We start from the raw sequence: 20,388 nt of genomic DNA on the forward strand, positions 1-20,388 counted from the left end.
CTGTACAGCAAAATCAGTCCCACAAAGCCATAGGGTTTCTCTGTCAAGGGAAGATTGCTGCAGGGAAAACAGCACAGTTCCATCCCCAGGTGAGTCTCAGAGCAGCCAGAGGCATCTGTATCTCCCTGGCAGCATAGGGAGAACAATGCCTGAGACAAACTACAGCACTGGGGAAGGAAATTGCAGCCCTTTCTTTCACAAGGTTACTTTGCCACAAGCTAAACATATAGGGGCTATTACTTAAAAAATATACATGGCATTATGGTGATCAGAAAGTAGTATAATAATTGGAGAGATGATTTTGTAGGCTGTGGACAGCTGATAGCTGTAATTATCAGCAGCCTCTTTTGTAACTCCTGTGTGTCCTGATGGCTTCATGAATCCTGTGTTAGATGAATGAGTTTAAATGGCTTAAAACCTCCAGGGTTACCCTTGGCTCATAGAAAATCTATTTTGCCATTAATTTTGCTCAGGAGAGAAGAAATTTGTTTCTGAGCTATTTGTTTGGGACTTGTTGGACCTCAGATGTCTGAGCATTAGCAGAAGCAGCAGCTCTCATGATGTTGATGAAGGAGTTAGAGAAGCAGCTTCTCCTGGACTCGGGCTGACAGTGCCATGCAGAGCATTTTACTGCTGCTGTGATCACATCTTGTTTATGATTTTCCTGCTGGAAAGCTGGGAGCTGCAGCTATCTGAACCCCAACTCTCCTGACATTTACTCAGGGGCTTATCTATTCCTGATGTGTAACCTACCACCAAGGTGAGAGGTGCTCAGAAGCACTAACAGAGAAGACTTTGTCATGTATTTTTTAAAGCTCTCTGCAGCCATGCAGACAGACATAGAAAACTTTTGTTTATGTATTTATAGCTTTGCACTGTTTTTCACTGTTGGTCCCAAGGTACTTCAATAGCACTTATGTAGTAGGCAATGTTTTGACTCTAACTATAAAATTCTGTAATGCATTTTATTTCCAAGGCATTTCCCCAGTGCCAGCCAGGTGTACTGGACACCACCTCCATTGTTAATTGCATTTATTTGGTTATGATATGTTCTACATTGAGAAGTTTTGGGGAGGGGAGGGAAGAGAGCAGAGATTTCAGTCTCCTGTGGCTGCCAGCAAGGCTGTTTATGTTGCTGTGGTTGTCATAGAAACCCAGGGAGACAATTAAAGCATCCACATATTTTTCAAGAAGAATATAATGTTTGGGTTCTGTTGGATGTTGGGAGCTCCGTGGCTGGCAGTGGTCCTGGGGGAGAGAGAGAGTGCAGGAATAAATCTGACCAAGCCCAAGTCACAGCTTAAGCAGCATGGGGGGTGTGCCTGTAAGATCATGCATGTACCTCAAGCAGCAGAGGTGTATTTTTTATTATTTAATCAGTTACATAAGCGTGACTGGTATTAGAATAACACAGGGAGGAGTGTCTTGCCCAGGGCACCAGCACAGGCAGGTGCTTTGCTGCCCTTGGTATTTCTGAACCAGTTAACAAAATAGCTGTTGACATGCAAATCTTCCTGCCTCAGGCTCTGCCCAGGGACACATAAAGGATGGTTCCAAGACAGTGAGCAAGAATATTCTTAAATTATTTACTTTGTAGTAAAAGAAGAAGAGCTGTATCTTTTCTTTCAGTGTGGTCTCACAGTTCTGCATTGGGACTCTGTTTTCCAAGACTTAGGGAAGTTTTGCAGGTAGCAGTAGCTCAGAAAGCCTTGCAGTTCTGTTCTTCATGAACACTGAATTATGAAATCCTCATGAACTTAATAAAAAGCATTAGCTCACTTGTACAGATGGGTTTGCAATGGGAGGGTTCCCATATGAAGCTCAGGTGGCACAAGAGGGGTCATGGGCAGAGTCCCTCACTCAGCCAGGACAAAATGTAGAGGTGATTGCTTCCAGGGCTGTGCTTTCTGAACACAACCCAAAATCCAGGGGTTTTCCCCACAACTACAATTACTCCCACAGTGCTCCGAGAAATTTCTCTCTTGAAATTTCTCTTTGTGTAATTGCAATCAATACTCCTAAAGGTCAGCCAAGAATGAAGAAACTTTAAATTGCATTACTACCCTTACAGTTGAAAGAATAACTGCAAGGGAAGGAGGTACTTACAGTGCCTTGATGTGACATTAACCTTGACATGAGTATGTTGTCAAGACGACAGCAGGCCCACAACTGAGCTGAAACGCTCTCATGAGCACTCTGAGCAATCTTCCTCTGGAGAGAACGATGTTGATTTTATACAGTAAACAATTATGAAGAAATAATAACATCATCCTCAGATCAGAGACAAGCCTAGAGCCATCCTGTCCACACAATTAGCTGGCAGGTCTCCACAGCCCCCAGAGGAGAATGATTGGGAACAGAAATCTATAAAGAGACAGGAGCTGAGTGATTTGCTGTTTTCAGCCATTTTTATTAACTTTGTTAGAGGAACATCTCTCTGCCAGGGGAGTTTAATGCTTCATGGAGAATCCTGCTTTTCTCAACATAAAGAAGCACTCCCCTCTCTAAGAGCAGCCACTGCAAAGGCAAGAGAGCAGAAGAGCTCTGTTTTTGGGAAGCTCTGTTTTCCTTTAGCCAGTGCTCTCCTGAGCATCTTCCTTCCATGTAAAATTAATGGCATGTTTACAGATGCTCAGTAATGATGTTATGTTTCACTGTGTGCCTGTTGCTCATATCTGCCAGTTTGCTGAGGGGTTTAAATGTGTCTTGGAAACCTGTTTGGGGGAAAAGTGGGTTTGAATTGCCTGTGCAGTGAGAGCAAGCAGGTCAGGCAGGCAGTCAAACCCTCTTTCCCAGCTTCAGGAGTGTGCCTAATGACCTTGGCATTCAAGCCTGGATGCTAACTAGATTCCACTGGTTAGGAAAAATAAATTCATAGGAGTTCATTAGCTGGGTTCTCAGACAACAGACTGGGTTATGTCCAACAAGGGACATGCCTTGGGACATGTCTGTCACAGCCTCCAGAGTATTCTGGGGATCTTTACATTCATGCAGCACTCCCTGTTGTCTAATGCATAGCAGATGAGACTCTTAAAATCATTAGAATAGTTTTTCTTGGTAAGAACATTAGATTTTTCTAAAAATACCATGTTACTTTTCCCCCTTGTAGGTAAAGACAGACATGTAAGTTCATTACACTTGTTTTGCATCATCAGATACATTTGTAAAAGTTCCTGTGACTGCTTTGCTAATTTAAAAAGAATGTATGTGCAAATTTGCACATTTGAAGACTGAGAATCTGTTTTCAGTATGTCATGGGAAGCAGCATTGCAGACCTTTGCTGGTACCACAGAAAGATTAGCCCCAGAGCAATCTTTCAGGAATTAAGTACTCTGCTGTCCATGGGTAGACATGGCTTTGTTTTGTTTTCATGTAGAAAGTATTGCTAGAAGATTTTATTGCTGAAATTATTATTTGAAGCCTTTCTACTAGGGTCTGCATTGAAAATTCATGCTTAACTCAGCAGTAATTAGAAGATAAACTAGTATTTCTCTAACCAAGTAGTCAGATCAATGGATAAGATTATACATAGATTATGGTTCTCATATTTACCATGTAAAAAACAATAGTAGAGGGAATAAAGGATTCAGGAAAGTAGCAGGATCAAGAGAATATTCACATCTGCATGTATGTTGGCAGCACTCAGGAGAGTTGGGATTATAACCAGTAGTCTTAGAGAAATCTCTTGATATGGTAAATGTTGGCTAAATTGAAATATTCATAACTTCAGTAGGAACCAGAATATAAAACACCTCCTCTCTGCCTCAGTATTGTTCAGAAAAGAAAATCAAGATATATGCACGATTGTATTCTGAATATCTTCCCCCGTGCTAGTAAGTATGAAAACCTGGAGCAGCTGTGTGGCAGGGTGCAATCCTGTTTGTCCTGTTGGATTTGGAGTATGTACTTCAGCACACTATAATCTAATAGATATTAGTGAGTTGTGTGAAAACATAAATTAAAAGAAGATCTGAAACTGATTACAGTCTTTGTCAGCCAAACTCCAAGGCACGAGGTCTTTTCTGGGAGGAGGTTATCAGACATGTAATCACAGTCTAATGGTTGCCTATACCAGTGTGATTTGTAAAAGGGATGTGGAAGAGGAACTTAAGAAATCTCATATGCATATTTTTTAAGCCATTTCTGCTATCTGGTAAGAGCAAAGAGGAAGAATAGAAGGATAAAGTAATATAGAATACTGTGTCCTTAATCCTTGATGAGCCTGTCTTATCAGTGATGCAGGAGTAGGTACTAAAATAAGTGGAATTTTAATGTTCAGATCCTTTCAGCCACTCTTCCTGTTCAAATCTTTAAGACATCACACTTTAAAATTATTTTAAAAGGAAATTATTTCATGGTGGAGCTGAAAACCATAATAAGCTCCTTTTAAGCATATATAAAGATGGTGGAATCTGTATATGTGCTGAAATATTGTAAGGGTGTAATTACATAATTGAGGGCGGAATTTTATGGTAACTTTAATAGAAGATAATCTTGTCTTTTTTTTTAACTGATTAACTTGCTAAAGAAGGAAGTCATTTTTTTAGTTATTGTTACAACATAATTATATTTTAATTTAGTGCCTGTACAAATAAAGTACTTTGTATATTGTAGCTGCATTTTAGGTCGAAAATAGTGACCAGAGCAACACAATAATCTAAACTGAAACTGTTTACATTTCTTTCATATAATTTATATAATTCAATATAAATTAATAAATATAAATAAATAATAATGAATATAAATAATAAATATAAATAATAAATATATATAAATAATAAGTAATAAAAAAAGCAATTCATATAATTGCTTAGGAATTACTATTAATAGCTCTAGCATGATATTTCTACTCAACCAGTGGCAAATTCTGGATGTTTGAAAAGCCTTGTTATGAAGTGAATGTGTTCTGACTGGAAATGTTGAGTTTTTATACTGAAGGCAGAATTTATTTGTTGGAGACACCCAGCACAAAATAGATTTTAGAGCAGAGCTGGTTAGTTTCAGATATCGTCTGTGCACTTCTTCTCTACCCTTTCCTTTTTATTGCTAAACAGGCTTCTGGATCTTACTCCAGGTTACTGGTTAAAAGGCATTCTGGTAGGGAATGCCAGCTGCTGTTTGGGTTACTTGGTACAACTACTTCAGATGCAAGCATTGAGATAATTGGAATATAAAAACAAAAGTGGCCCTCAGGCTAAAACATTATCTATCAAATGCTGCTGGCTGGAAAAAATTGTATCATTTAAATGGAAAAATATTTGAGTCAGTGTTTTTCATTTTAAAAGTGGTCCAAAGAAGAAGATGGTATGGTGTTCAAAATTTAAATATACCTCTGCTCAAGAAGCAAGCCTTCAGTTTTTTTCATTCATTCTCTGGCCAGCTGAAGGGGAACTAAAAGGAAAATACTCTTGTTCCCTGATCAAAAAGCATGTTTGCTCCTAGCTGACAAAGGAGATGGGAAAGGAAAGGAGAAAAAAATGCCAGTGTGTACAAGAGAATTGTCAGTCTCCCATCAGTGTGCTTGGAGTATGAGGATCATTCCTGCAGCTTTTCTCTCTCCCTTATGAAATGTATGTTAGAGAGTCCTTTAGTGCCCACAGGAGCTGCTGCTCATTAGCTGCTCCAGCTGCTCATCTTCCTAGGGACAGACAGTGTGTCCGTGTGTCCCTGCTGGGGCCGTGCCCATCCCAGGGCATCCCAGAGGGGCAGGGCACAGGGAGCTGCTGCTGCTGGCACAGATGGGGATTTCCCCTCCTGCCTTGGAGCCCAGGAAAGGGAAATGACTCATGTTTGGGAGCACGTGGATTTCTTATCTGAGGGGAGAATTTCCTGTAGCTGTTTTTCACATTTATTTGGTTATTGACTATAAAGTTTGAATTTATATAAAAATAATTTGTGAAGACTGTCTCAGCAGATTCCTTTAGGCTTTTACACTGTGAGATGGATTTACTAAAATGAAGTTTTCTCTGTTTGGAGGGTGGAAAATATTTTGGAAAGACCCATGTAGTAGAGGATTTTTACTGATGAAGACCATTCAACAGGGCCAAACCCAGACCTCCATACAGTAGCTTATACCTTTAACAGCATCCCTAATCCACATCTTATATACCTTTATTCCATACTAAGTAATTCTTCAGTAATCACAACATGGGATTCAGTAAAATTTGTGTATCTTCCTTTATTAAAAGAATTAAGTTTTTAGAGTTTTTTTTTCTTTTGAGGGAAAATAAATCATCACATTTCTGCAGTAGGGCTGTTGAATAACTCAATATGTTTGATTAGTTTAAGTCATAGAAATTACTGTATTTGCTGTTTGCACGTGTGGTTCATTTCCTTGAGAATGGAGGCAGTAATATCAATCCCTCCTGGCACAAGATGAACTGGAATTATTGATTCCTTTGATTTAAAGTCATGACCTTACTTTGACTCAGCCCCTTGGTTGGTACAGGCTACGAGGTGGCAGTCTGTGAGGTGGCAGGTCATACTTCTCAACAGCAGCATTTTGGGCATTTCTTCCTCCTTGCAGGATGCACAGAGTTCCTTTTGCCCTGCAGCTTTCCACAGCTGTCAATTAGCTTTGCATGGATAATAGTAAGGATGAGTTTGAGGTTCTGCATGATTATTGAGTTCCTCAGACCTGTGATTCAGGTGGGGGTGTGTTCCCATTTAGCCTATTTTCTTGGAAAAATAGCTATTGTTAAAAAGCACTTATTTATGTAAAACTCTTTTTAGATGTCAGAGGCCATGAAAGATAGATGATTACTTTGATTTCTGCCAAGTTCTTCAACAGTCACATCCCAGCCTGTTGAGTTGCATATAATAATGAAGACTTTGGTACCCAAGGTTTGTAAATTTCATATACCAGAGATAGTGAAACCACTTACTACTTATATATTTTATAAAACTCGTTAGATTAGGCATGGATATTGCACCTGTGTGCACAAATCAAGGCAGAGCAGCACTCTATGTTAAGTGTTCGCTCTCACAAATCAGGCATGAAATAATTATCCTGTTTTAAGTGTTCTTAGAGCCTTAGGGCTCCATTTTCAGTTACAACATTAATGATTTGCAGTGAATTTTAGGGCTGGCAGCAGAGGAATCTTCTTTGGAGAGCTCTGTTGGGTGATTTAATTCAGAGCCTCCCTGGTACAGCAGGGATGGGTGGGGATGCAGTGCTTCATTCCCCTTCTGAAACAGGTTTCTCTGAGCTTTTTAGGGCAGAGCTATTGCCACCTACTGGAATCAGGGAAAAGCTCTGCTTAAAAAATACTGTTCCATCATCTATTTAAAACATTGAATGCAAGATCTCAAGTATTGTCTGGTTAGATTTCAGTTGTGATAGCAAACAGTTGCTGACAGTAGTGAAAATGTAATAGTTGTGTCTAAATTGCTATTACAGAAAATGAGTGTCACAGTTCAGTACTTAGATGGAAGGTTATGGTGGTCAAAATGTTATTGTTAGAACTGCTGAAATATAAACTTTATATGTATGTCAATAACTAGAAATTAAACAGAGCAGGGAAGTGCTAAAAAGGCATGCTAATGCATGTAATATTGATCTCTATTTTAAACTCCTTGTCCTTATGTGGTCTTTTGTCTCAGATTCAAGAAGAAAAGCAAATTTAGAAAGTCCCTCCTCCCTTTCCTTTTGTTTCAGTAAAAATTGCCAAAGGATTGATACTTTATTCTCTCTTCAGCTCCCATTGAAATATGAGGTTAACTGAGGTTCTAAGGTATTAACAGCACTATGGAAAATTCTTTCAGCACAGTGCTGCTTTGGCTGGGAGGTACAGGGTCTGCTGCCTGGAATAAGCAGTAAATTACCTGTAAGCTTCAGCAGTGTGCCTGCAGACACAGAGCAGACCCAGGTTGTGTTGGAATTGTGTCACTGTGTCCCACCTGTGGTTTGAGGTTGGGGTTTGGGTGGGATTTGCTTTGTTTTTCTCAATTGAACTATAAAATCTTGCCATTCCTTGCTAGCTTCACATACTAGGTTTCAGCATGAAAGTACAGATTTTATGGTACCTCTGTATGTCTAAAACTTTGGGGTAGTTAAAGCAATACATTTTTTTTTTCTTTATTGTTTTTAAAGTGTTTGGAAGCATTCAGAAAAGAAAAAAAGATTGTAATATAGAAGCTATTTCATTAGGAGGGTGAACTTCCAGTGAATTGTTCTGAGTTACCTTGGTACAAAGTTACAATAACCACCTTGATTGCTTTGGTCTTTGATTACCACAGTCTTGGAAATGCTTTTGACAATTGTCACTCAGGGGATGATTTTGACATGATGACATTCCTTTGACACTACCACATGGTGGACAGCACAAGCATCAATAAAAGTTACTTGTAATTCTAAGTAAGAATAGGAAGTATGATGGAATTTGTTTAAATCAACTTCAGATGTCTAAAATTGTGAACATTGAGCTGTCTCGTAGTTCCCTGACTAATGAAGTAGAAAATGTTCCTTTTTTTCCTTTGCAGCTGCCTGTGTTTTAGAGAATAGACTTTCTTATGCCATGCCAGCAGCTCTTGCATGCTGTTCTGTCAAAATTTCTTCAGTTGACATTAAAATATTGATACTTATTATTATTGAGCCCTACACTTAGCCCTTCCCACCAGTATTCATTAGAGCTGTCTTTATTCAGCATTCAAAAGAGGCAACACCTGGGAGAACTGATATTTCTGCAGTGATTAGGTAGCTGGTTGATACTTCTGTTATAACTAAAATAACTTTGGAAATTATAATTATTATTAAGAAAATGAAATGTAAATTCAGGTGAAAAACCAAATGAGATTAAACATCAGGTGGGTGTTTGTTTTATGGTAAGCCTGCATGAAATTCCAAAGTGCTGCATTTGACATCATAATCTTCAGACCAGTTTGTTTCAGTAATTTTATTATTGAGTGTCAATGCTGCAATCAGAAAGACTAAATGCTTTTAAATGTGGAAAGAAAAACTAGAAGTTCTTCTATTACCCCAGTTCTGTCAGTAGTTTGATTGCAGGTGCTCCATCCATAAGATCTCCAACATGTCAGAGCAGGGATGACCCAGAGCTTCCACCAAGAACTCAGGAGCAGCAAAGCAGCTGCAGTTCAGGGGGAGACCAGGAGCACTGAGGTACAGCAAAGGGGTCTGCACACAAGTGAAATTCTCACTGAGCCAGTCTGTCATGGGTGTTCAATGCCAGTCTGTTTTTAACAAAAAGTGCTTGAATCTCCTACATTTATAAGCAATTTTGTCCTGAAAGAGCTCCAACAGAATGAAGCCTGCCTGCCTGTAGGCAGGAATAGAGTGACTAAATCTGTCTGGATTTTGCTAGAAAGCCTCAGGCAGCACAAGTTAGCTCCAGCAGCCCCCAGGATGGCTGATGGACACTTTCCAGTTAGTGCTCATCTCTGAAATTCCCCAAAGGATGGCCTTTCAGAAGAAATGGCCAAATCATTAATGAGCACTCCCTCCTTTCAGAGAAGCAGGGGAAGCTGGCAATGACTGGATGAAGCCAGACTGGATGTGCATGCTCACTGCTGAAATGGATTGTTCCAAAAGGGAACTATTTCTGTCAAACCACAGAAAAGCCTCTAAACAATCTTTAAAGCCCATTCTGGGGTCACAGGGAGTCCACAAGTGTTTCTCAATCATGATGGCTGCCAAGAGGGAAATAATAGCTCATTCTGTTTCCAGAATGTCTCTGTGATACCTTTTTGCTGCTTGTCATGCAGAGACAGCTTTGTGCTTATATTTTAAATCTGTGAAATGGCATCTACTTCACAAGCAGTTAAATATTCCCAGATGTACTTTCTTACAAGAGTTTGCCATGTGTCTGTGCCCTTACTGTGGCATGAGATGTTTTCTTTCCAGTTTGTACTTGATTGCAGTGAACATAGTTAAATGGAGCTTTCGTGGCAGCCACCAAGGTGGTGGGAGCAGGAATTCTCATGTCCCACTGGCCACTCTGTGTGCAAGTGACATCCCTGAGCCACGGCCCCATAAGACACATCACATCACCATCCAGTCCTGCACATGAATACATGAGTATAAAAGTGTTGTAGCACCCAAATTATGGGTCTTTCCCTCTACCACATCATGGAGTTTTTTCCACTCCATCTGGTAGAATGCAGTGGGTTTCTTATTTTTTTTTTTAATATTACTGTCATACTAAAATACCTATTGATCATGGCAAAGGCTTCAAAATGTTGGGTAGTATCACTTCCATCATATTTACTCAAATTTTTAAGCATTCTTTGGTGACCTGCACCTCTGGGAAGTTCTTCAAGAGTTGATAATACCTGAAAGAAAGAAGTAGTGGGAACTGCAGCATTTAACTGAAGCCTTTCAGTATGAGAATTAGGACTGAACTAAAATGTTTGTTTATCTCATACTCTGGATCATTCTTATTTGGAAGACTGGCTGAGACTTTTAATTTAAAAACAACACTGAAATCTAGCAGGCTTCATGACTTACTGAGGGCACTCTGCTGGAGCCCACCTTTTATAAAGCATTTATAAAGTGGGTGGGGTTCTCATGCACATCATTAGTTTGGAAGCTACAAGAAATAGTAGAACTTGTCTTGAAAGAGAATAAAAGATTTAGGGTTAGTAAAGTTGTTCAAGGACATGAACCAATAAAAGTTTTGTGATGAGAAGTGAAATCCCAGTGGACCACTGGGCACAGTTGGTTGTAGAGCCACAAACCTTAGCAACAGGAAATGCTGAAGGGACAAACATAAGATTTATTTGCATACTAAGAATATTTCAGTAAGAACTGGCAGACAGTTTAGTGAAACACTCTGTGGTTATTTTTAATTTTTTGAATCAGTGCATTCTACATATGAAAAGCAGGAAAAGTTACTGAAGATTTCAATCTTTAAGGTACACAGATGTAAGTGTGTAGGCCATTGGATTGTGTCCTTGACAGGGGGAAAAGGGCAGAAATCTTACATTGCCAGCTGTTGTCTTCTGAGCCTTACCTGAAATGGTTCATTCTTTTATTGTTGCTTTTTCATAGACTTTTTTAGCTTGTAAATACACAGAATTATGTTTCTAGTGGCAAAAAGTATATTCTTGTGTCATCTCATGAAGACACTGACCTGATATCTGGTGATTGAAGTAGTTGAAATGATCACAGGCAGAAATGCATGAAGGACAGTGGCATTCAGCTAAGATACTTATGCTCAAAACTAATTAAGTTTTTGCATTTTGATCAGCTTTTAATTTGAATTCTGCCCATTAAAATTCTGTACTTATGACTAGGTGTTTGTTAAGTGAACAGTTGATTATGTTTCATAGTTGCATGACCTCTCACAAGTTCTTGTGCTATTAATAGAATATTTGAATTATTTATGATTATGAAATCATACAATTTAATTATTACTAATTAATTCTAATTTTTGCTGGGGTTAACCAAGTGTGTCCAGTCAGAATCAGAATTAGAACTAGGAAAGGACACTGTAGAGCACAGAGACATCAGATGTTTCCTGACGCTTTTTGTGACCATCTGATACTTTGGAAGAGTAGGAGAAAGCTTGGAAAGAAAAATAAGTCAAGCTCTGTATAGTGCAGTGAAGGTAATTTTGTCTCCTATAACAGAAATCTGGTATGTACTTATTTCTGCTCCCAGTTTTTGAGTGCACTGTCAGCTGCTGTAAGGTCTGAAATGGTTGGGCTTTAACACTGAGTAAACATTTTTCTGCATTTTCCTGGTTTGAGTCCATTTCCCAAGGTAAGGAGCACACAGAAGATGATGGGGAAGCCTGTTGGACAGAGTTCTGGCAGTAGCAGAGATTTGTCTCTCTCCCCTCCTGGCAGATATGATGAAAAATGAAGCTTGAAACCCTTGGGGTGTGACAGCAGAGTGGGGAATTGTAGCTGACAGCTTGGGAGTAGCCACAGGGCCTTGCAAGGTGCCTGTATAGGATAAAAGAAGTCTGAGGCAAATCCCAAACTGAGCAACTTTCACTGGGAGATTAGAGTTGTCTAATCCCACCAAAGGTGCTTGCTCAGCCCCACAGCTCAGGTGTCACTGTGATATTTTATGAAAAATCCCTTCGCCAGGATTTCTTCTCCTGGCAAGATGAGAAGCCTCAGCTTCTCCATGCTTTGCTGCTTTGGAATGTGATTTGGAGAATTGTTGACGCAGCATGTGAGTTGTTTTTAGTTAATGGCCAATCACAGCCAGCTGTGTCAGAATCTGAGGAGTCAGTCCCAAGCTTTCATTATCATTTCTTTGCTAGTCTTCTGTCTGTATCCTTTCTCTATAGTTTAGTATAGTTTTAGTATGTCATTTTCATATCATATCATAAAATAATAAATCAGCCTTCTGAGAACTTGGAGTCAAATTCTCATCTCTCACCTCATCCTAGGGACCTCACCACACCACACTCAGGAGTGTCCAGCTGGCACTGTCACACAGCTGAATTTCTTCCTTTGGCAACAGACACAACAACTGTGTTGTCCACACTTCAGAATCCACTGATAGGTGGTTACAAAAGTACTGAAATGTCCAGATCAGCAAACAGTTCAGAACCCCTTTGATGTGATTAATTTTGAGCAACTATTTGTCATGGGGAAAAATTGCTCCTGTTTCCAGGCTGTTGTTGCTCAGTCTATTCAGACTGAATAACAGCTCCAGCAATCTATTTATCAGGCAAATTCAGATGCAGTTGTAAAGCTGAAATTTCTCAGCTTGTGAAGGTGTTTGAATTCAAACTTAAAGATTCTTACATAAATAAATAATAATATTTTAAAATTATGTTCATCTGTGATCAGGTAGCCAGGACACAGGTAAATCAGAACAGTGTGCTAAGTCTCTTGCACATGTGTGTTCTAACATGACTGAGAATCATGGGATCATTTAGATTGGAAAAGGCTCTTAAGATCATCAAGTAATGGATAGATCCTGTAGCAGGGGGGTTCAGTGTGATAAACACTTTTTCCATCACATACAGATGCACCAGTCATCTACTGAGGTGCAATTTGCTTTCTCTGCTGTGAACTAAACTATTTTTCCAAGTTTTTGAAACATATATAGTATTTTTAAAACTCTTTGCCAGTTATAGCAAAAGGCTTCAATAAGTGTCCCAAAACTCTGTATTTTATGCAATGAACGTTAAGCAATGTGTAGCTGAATCCCATGAAGTTTTATGGCAACAGTTTTTCAAGGCTGTATCTGTTTGTTCTTTTCTGGTTGCCTGATTCTGTTTTTTTTTTTTTTTTTTGGTTTGGTTTAGGGATTTTTAGGGGGTTTTGTTGTTTTTCAGTTGCTGTCATCTGGTGTAAGAAGCTTCATCTGTAAATTTTTAGGTAACATCTGGTCTAATAGATTAATTATTTCTCTGTGTAAACTATAAAGTCAAAGTGATAAATGCAAACTTCTCCAGAGAGGTGTGGAGCTTCTGAGGCATGAACCACAGTAGCTTGGGAACTGTGGGAAAGCTTAGAAATTATTGATTCTGACATTAGTCAGGTTTAAAGTAATCTGTCAGGTTGAGTTGCAGTTCACTTGATGCTTTAGACAGCGTCTTACCACATGTATAAAAAAGGAGCAAGGATTTTTCCTTAAAACAGAATATGTTGATTTATAGTGAAATTATTCCTCTGGTTTCTGTGGGCTGTGCTAATGTAACTGTTTTGCATGTACATGGGTAGGTTTGGGAGGCACTTGATGGACAGGGTAGAGGTGGTTTCCAGAGCTCTCCTTAGTTATGTGTCTGACTACCACTAAGTTATTACACAGTTCATCTGATACCTTGCTAAATTCTGCCCTCTAAGGTAGCTGGGGGTTTCTTCAGACAATTAAATATCTTTAGCAGAAGAGGAGGAGCTTGAACTTATGAGAACTAATCTAAATGTTGAGATTCACATTCTTCTTCTACAGGATAAGTAATTGATTGTGGATAAATAATCTTAGTTGTTCCTGAGCATCATCCACAAAAACCTTCCTCCATCCAAACAGCAGCTACTCTAAATTATGTCTCTTTTGTCCTCTGTCATTTCCATGACAGACTTCAGATGAAAACATAAACTTGGCATAAATTTATATTGTTGTCATGGTTTGACACTGGGACAATGCCAGTGCCCCCATGAGAATGCTCTCTCCCTGGTTTCTGCTGTGAGATGTCACCAGGAATAAGCAAAGCAGGCTCCCACTTAGGAAAGAAAAAAAATTATTAACTAAACTACAAGGGAAAGGAAAAAAAAAAAAGAAACCCACAAGGAAAATGAAAACTTCACAGATACATCTCCTCCTCCTCCCACCAAATTCCCAATACAATACATCCCCCAAATCATCGACTGTCTGTCCGGCACCACCCTTCAGAATACTCAATCCTCAGTTCCTCAAGAGGAGAAGGAGTCCTTCTTGTGCCAATGGTGACCTCTTCCTTTCACGTCCAGCGCTCTCACCACTGAACACGGACCAGAGCTGCTTCTAGGGTCAACTTTTAAGGATGCTTCGTCCCACTCCAAAAAGGCACAGTCTCAACGTTGGGACACCTGTCCCCCCCATATTTTTCACCCTCTGGGGCCGAGGGGTATCCACACCGAACCCCCTTGGTCCTGAGGCATTGCCTCCCCCTAGAACGCAGTCCCTGTATCACAAGAAACATGGCTCTGTCCATGGCTACACAAAAAGAGTCCAGCATAAGCTACTCCATCATCTCTTCCACCTGAGTTCGTCTCTATTTCTCTCATGGCCCATTTCCTCTTATCTCATCTCTATCTCTCTTCTCATTCAGCTCCAGGAGGATTAGCATTTGTAAGGTTTCCATCATCCAAGAAAAGGGTTAAAAATCTGAGGCTCTGTCTGTCCAGAACTCCCACGGCTGCCCAGCCAGGCACCTTCTCACTGCCCCCCCTTCTCCTTCTCGGCCAGCCACTATTAAATTTCAAGGTGGCACAAGCACAAGCACAGGCACAGGCTCTCTCTCTCCTCTCTCTCTCTCTGTCTGTCTCTCCTGGGCGAGGGTGGCTGCCCGATGCCTCTCAGTGCTCCTCCACCCTTCCACCCTGCAGGGGCCTTCCCCTCCCTTCTGTCCAGGCCCCGGCCTACCTCACCCAGCCCCATGGCTGCCCCTGGGCCTACCTCACCCGGCCCCATGGCTGCCCCTGGGCCTACCTCACCCGGCCCCTTGGCTGCCCCTGGGCCTACCTCACCCGGCCCCTTGGCTGCCCCTGGGCCTACCTCACCCAGCCCCATGGCTGCCCCTGGGCCTACCTCACCCGGCCCCATGGCTGCCCCTGGGCCTACCTCACCCGGCCCCATGGCTGCCCCTGGGCCTACCTCACCCAGCCCCATGGCTGCCCCTGGGCCTACCTCACCCGACCCCATGGCTGCCCCTGGGCCTACCTCACCCGGCCCCATGGCTGCCCCTGGGCCTACCTCACCTGGCCCCATGGCTGCCCCTGGGCCTACCTCACCCGGCCGCATGGCTGCCCCTGCCCCGCCCAGCCCGCAGCCGGGCAGGGGAGCTCTGAGCCTTTCCCTGACCGGAACCCAAGAGAGCCTCCCAGGGGAGAGCTCTGCTTTAACCCCGTGCTCTCAGAGGCGGACCCAATGTCCCAGTGGCCACATTAGGTGCCAATATTAAAATCTGAACATCCATTGGCCTAACCCCAACATCCCAGAAAACATATTTCCTGTCAAACCACCACATTTGTTCAGTGGATTGGCACGATATGAAAGTCAGCACTCTACACAGGAGACTGTAAAAATCCACTTCAAGGAGATTTTTAGTAAATCAAATATATTTGTTTTACACTTGAGACTTAAATTGGCAAATTGTAGATTATCATCATCCTGATAACCCAGGCACAAAAGGCTGGCATAAGAGCAGTCCTTAAGTAGTTTTACTTCTGTTAGAACAAAGAAATGTGGGATTAGTGAAACTGTGAATTAACTATAAAATCTCTGTGTGCCATCAGCACCTGATGTCAAAGTCTATTTCAGAGCAGAATGTGTAATTTTGAAATATGCTTGTTATAACAAGCATTTTACAGAGATGGACGATCACATTAGTGTTTTTCTTCAAAAATAATTTCCTTTGTCTGACTTCATTTGAATTTTGACCTTTTAAGAATTTTGATGTAAATCCATTTAAGATGCTTCTGAAGGGCTTAAAAGACAATGAGAAGTCAGAAGCCAGAAGCTTTCATATTAAAAATATATAAACTGTTCACAATGAAACAAGTAATCCAAGCAAAAGCTGTATCTTTAGGGCTAGACAGTCTTCATTGCACAGCAAAGCAAAAATTAGTGGATATTTGAGAATAAAATCAAATTGGTCTCTGTCTTATGCCTGTGCTGTGTCTTGCCCAGCCATTTCTCACACTGGGGCTTTCAGTGTTGGGCTTCAGAATTATTGTACAGCCAAAATGGCTCAAGTACTACAATAATTTACATTGATAATCAAGGGAAGAGGTTTTCATGTTTCATCCTCCTGTTATTGGCAATAATATTTTAAACTCCCCACACTGGCCCTTCTCTTACCTTCTTTTATGTGCCATATGAAGGTAATTTAAGGAGATGGGGAGCAAAGCTTTAGTTCTTTTGAGCTTCAGACCACATCTGATAGAGAGTGGATTCTGTGATTTTGAAACTGCCCATATAATGCTTGTAATTTGAAAAGCTACTGACCTCATTTATTTTCAGTCAGTTGAATTTTTTGCATCAACTGGTGGTAGGTCAGGCTTTCATTAATTAGAACTGATGTACATCTCAAGTAGCCTGTAGAAAACACTTAGCCAAAAAAAAAATCAGTAAAGGTTTTCAGTGTAGCATTTTCATGTTTTTGGTCTGACAGTAGTTTCAGAGGCTGTGATGTGGTGTGTCCTCACTGGTTGTACCAATGTGACTGTTACCCAGCATGTTGGTACATACAAACTCTGCACCAGGACCTGACTGCATCATTTCACTTGTACATTTACAGGGAATTGCCTGGGTGATCACTCAAGGTGTTGCAGTCAGCAGTTTCATGACCAAGTGGCTCCAGTGACAAGTGGCACTCCTCAGGGGTCAGGCTGGAGCTGGTGCTGTTTAAGATCTTTGTAGATGACAGGGACAGTGGGATTCAAGGTGGAGTACAGTACAGGGGTGATAACTGCCCTGCTCCTGCTGGCCACAGTATTCTGACACCAGTATTCAAGATGCCATTGGCCTTCTTGGCCACCATCAACAGGGATGTTAACAGGCTGTGGAAGAGGCTTCCCAGAGAAACTGTGCATGCCCCATCCCTGGAAGTGTTCAGGGACAGTTTAGATAGGGCTCTGAGTAACCTGGTCTAGTGAAAGGTGTCTCTGCCCATGGAAGGTGTGGGTTGGAACTTGATGATCTTTTAGGTCCCTTTCTATGGTCCCTTTCTATCACACCATTCTATGATTCTTTGTTTTTTCTTCTGTATTCAGCTTATGAAGTGATGGGTAGTTGCTCCTGTGCTTCCATCATATATGCTCCCTTCATGTTGGACAAAATTCAAAATTTTCTCTGGTAATAAACTCTATGCTAATTATAAATATGTTCTTCAGCAAAATAATAGGTCCTATATAAACAGTGGTACAGTAGTAGAATTATCACAGTAATGGAGCTTGAACAAATCTCTAGCCTTGAAGAAATGTTATTTTTTACCATTCCCAGCACTGCAAGATGCCAGCAAATGCAGATGATTTTGCCTTTACTATGTGTACCATGCTGATTTACAACTGCAGGATAAGCAAAGCACAGTTTATTACTGCCATGTTTCTATTTAATCTAGTCTGAAGTGCTGTTTTTCCCATTTCATTGCACTGAATCTGCTTTTTTTGCAACACAATTTCCTCTCTGTTAGGGGCAGACAGTGGAGAATAGATGAGTGGCTCAGTCACAGGAGGCTTTGGAGACATCTGGTTTTCCCTTGTATCATTTGTGTTCCAATCTGTCAAAAGCAGGACACAACTGGGGAAAGATGGCAGGGGAAGGAAACACACTGACCTGCCTGCAGTTGTGTCTGTGTGAATCAGCATGTTGGTTTGTGCTCATGGAGATGGATGCAGGATAATAAACCAAGTGTATCTGTGTTTACAGTTTTGTTTGAGAGAAACCTCTCTGCAGAGCTGCCAATCTGGCTGGGCAGAATGGAGAAATTCATCTCAGCATCAAGATGCTTAAAAGTGCTCATCAACTTGTATTCATTACAAACACCTGCAAATGAAATTTGTGTAACAGCAAAAGAAGCAGAAGTGATGATGTTGAAGCAGTGTGAAACTGAGCACTCCTGTGTGTGCAGTGGGCCAGTCTGTATCCAGGCACAGAGGATGTGTCTTTGAGAGGGAGTTCAGCTGATCTGTTTTCTGTGTGTTTTCCACTTCAAGAGTGAAAATGAATCAATGCCCTGGGTAAGATGGCCTTTCCAGGGGAACTCAGCAAAGCAGAGCTGAGGAAGGGTGGAAAGGTGCACTGGCAGCACTGGCTGCATTGCCAACCCCAAATTAAGGGCTCAGCATTTCTCCACTTGATCAGGTACTGCTCCAGTGCAAAGTGGAATTGTAAATCTTGCAGGTTACTGCCATTAAGGAAACATTAGGGTTTTACCAAGGTTTCAGGTGTGCATTTTCCCAGTATTTGTAGTGTTAACCTCTCTCTTTTAAATATTTTGGAGCTTTGGATTTCCAGCTGTCCTGAAATTGGGTCTGCGACTTCACCATGATAGTGGCTTTAAATGTTGTCCTTTCATCAATGATGACAACAGAAAGATTTCTGCCCCAGGAGTGCAGGGGGGATGCCCATCAGTGCTTGGCACATTGCTGCTCAACTCTGAAGCATTGCAGGGTGCCTGTTACTCCACCATCCACAACTCGTTGCCCACCTATTGCCTGTTGCAGGCATCTTCATTCTGGTTTCCCTACTGTCAAGAGGGTCATGTCCTTCACATAAGTGCTCAACTAATCTGGAAATCATTCCCCAGGCAGATGTTCAGCTCTCTGTGATTTCTTCTTTGAAAGTAAATACCACTTTCGGCATATGAAAGAGTAGTGTCTGCTTAAGTCCTCTCTCCCAAAAGATAGGGTTTTTAGTTTCTAGCAATTTAAGTGGTGGCAGCTGAAAAGTTTCACTAGTTACATTTATGAATTGTTCCTTTAAACTAATGTTAATTTGAAAAAAAATAGAACAAAAAATAAAGTTGTGAGTGTGCCTTTAAAAAATGTTATATTGTTGGCAGTCACAGGGAAATACCTGATCTTCCTTGAAATATGGAATTCCCACATGATCCTTGGCATAGAGACATATTTTCTTTCAGTAGCTAATTACAGCACTTCCTTCTCCTAAACTGTTTCACTGTGTGGGAAGGAAAATACAGCCTCTTTTCTTTATAACTTCACTTGACCTTGGCACCCTCCATAGACATTGCTGATTACTCCTGAAGCGTGCCCCATGTTGTTGGTTCAGCAGTGATGTAAGGACTAACTTCCATCTGACCTTAAATCCTTGTGTGCAACATCTTTATCTCAAGTCCTGCTGCTGCAGCTGGTTTTGCACTGTGTGGTATTCCTGTGAATTGGTCTTGATGGCTTTGGTATCACCATTTTTGTAGTAATGACTGGTTGTTTCAAGGAGATCTGTAAATAGGTAAGTGTTTCAACTCAGGGATGTTCTGCTGATTACTCTTCCTAAGACCAGGCTTGAGAAAAAATCGCGTTTCTTGAACTTTGCTCAAAGACCTTGTACATTGCTTGCCATGTTTATATTGCAATGTCAACTAGTGCCCTGAAAATTCTTTAATAAAAAGGAGTTTTGTTGATTTTCAGGTGTTCAAATGAATCCATATTCAAAAAGGAAGATTTATTTTGGGCATACAATTTCTGCCCCACTCCGTACTCTTGGACAGCACTTCTGGGCCTTATTTTGTATTTGGTTTTCTTTGCACCTGGTAAGAAAATACTTGGTTTTGCTTATAAGTTTAAAATGTCAAATAGTGAAGCTGCATGATAAATTTATTTTTGAGTCCAGCCATTAAAGTCAGATTGATCTTTTTATTCCTGATTCTTAGGGATGGGTCCTATGCCCTGGACTGTCAATTCTGAAATTTATCCACTTTGGGCCAGAAGCACAGGAAACGCGTGTTCTTCTGGGGTCAACTGGGTTTTCAATGTGCTCGTGTCACTGACATTTCTGCATACAGCTGAATACCTGACATACTATGGTAAGTCACAGTACTGTCCATATGTGCAGCACAGCCATTGGCACAGAGTTTTTCTCTGGATTCTGGGTCCCTCCACTGCTTTTGCTATGAAGTGTCAAAGCAGTGTTCTCAACCCACTGTGGTTTCATAAGACTAGAGATCTGCTTGGATCGTGGAGTTTGGTCTGGATTTCATAAGAAGCATTTATTTTTGTCCTTAACTGAGAACCCAGACAGTTGAT

At 40.9% G+C, this 20,388-nt stretch overlaps 1 protein-coding gene across 1 annotated transcript in view; it reads left to right on the forward strand.

Annotated features, from left to right (window-relative positions):
* SLC2A13 (solute carrier family 2 member 13) overlaps positions 1-20,388 on the forward strand; it is a 147,011-nt gene that overhangs the window by 119,276 nt on the left and 7,347 nt on the right. Inside the window, exons 8-9 of the mRNA XM_036400340.1 lie at positions 19,774-19,895; positions 20,016-20,168. Of these exons, the coding sequence (XP_036256233.1) occupies positions 19,774-19,895; positions 20,016-20,168 (275 nt within the window). The remainder of the gene's footprint in view (positions 1-19,773; positions 19,896-20,015; positions 20,169-20,388) is intronic.

Source organism: Molothrus ater, chromosome 5 (assembly GCF_012460135.2).
Source record: "Molothrus ater isolate BHLD 08-10-18 breed brown headed cowbird chromosome 5, BPBGC_Mater_1.1, whole genome shotgun sequence".
NCBI classification, from domain to species: Eukaryota; Metazoa; Chordata; class Aves; order Passeriformes; family Icteridae; genus Molothrus; species Molothrus ater.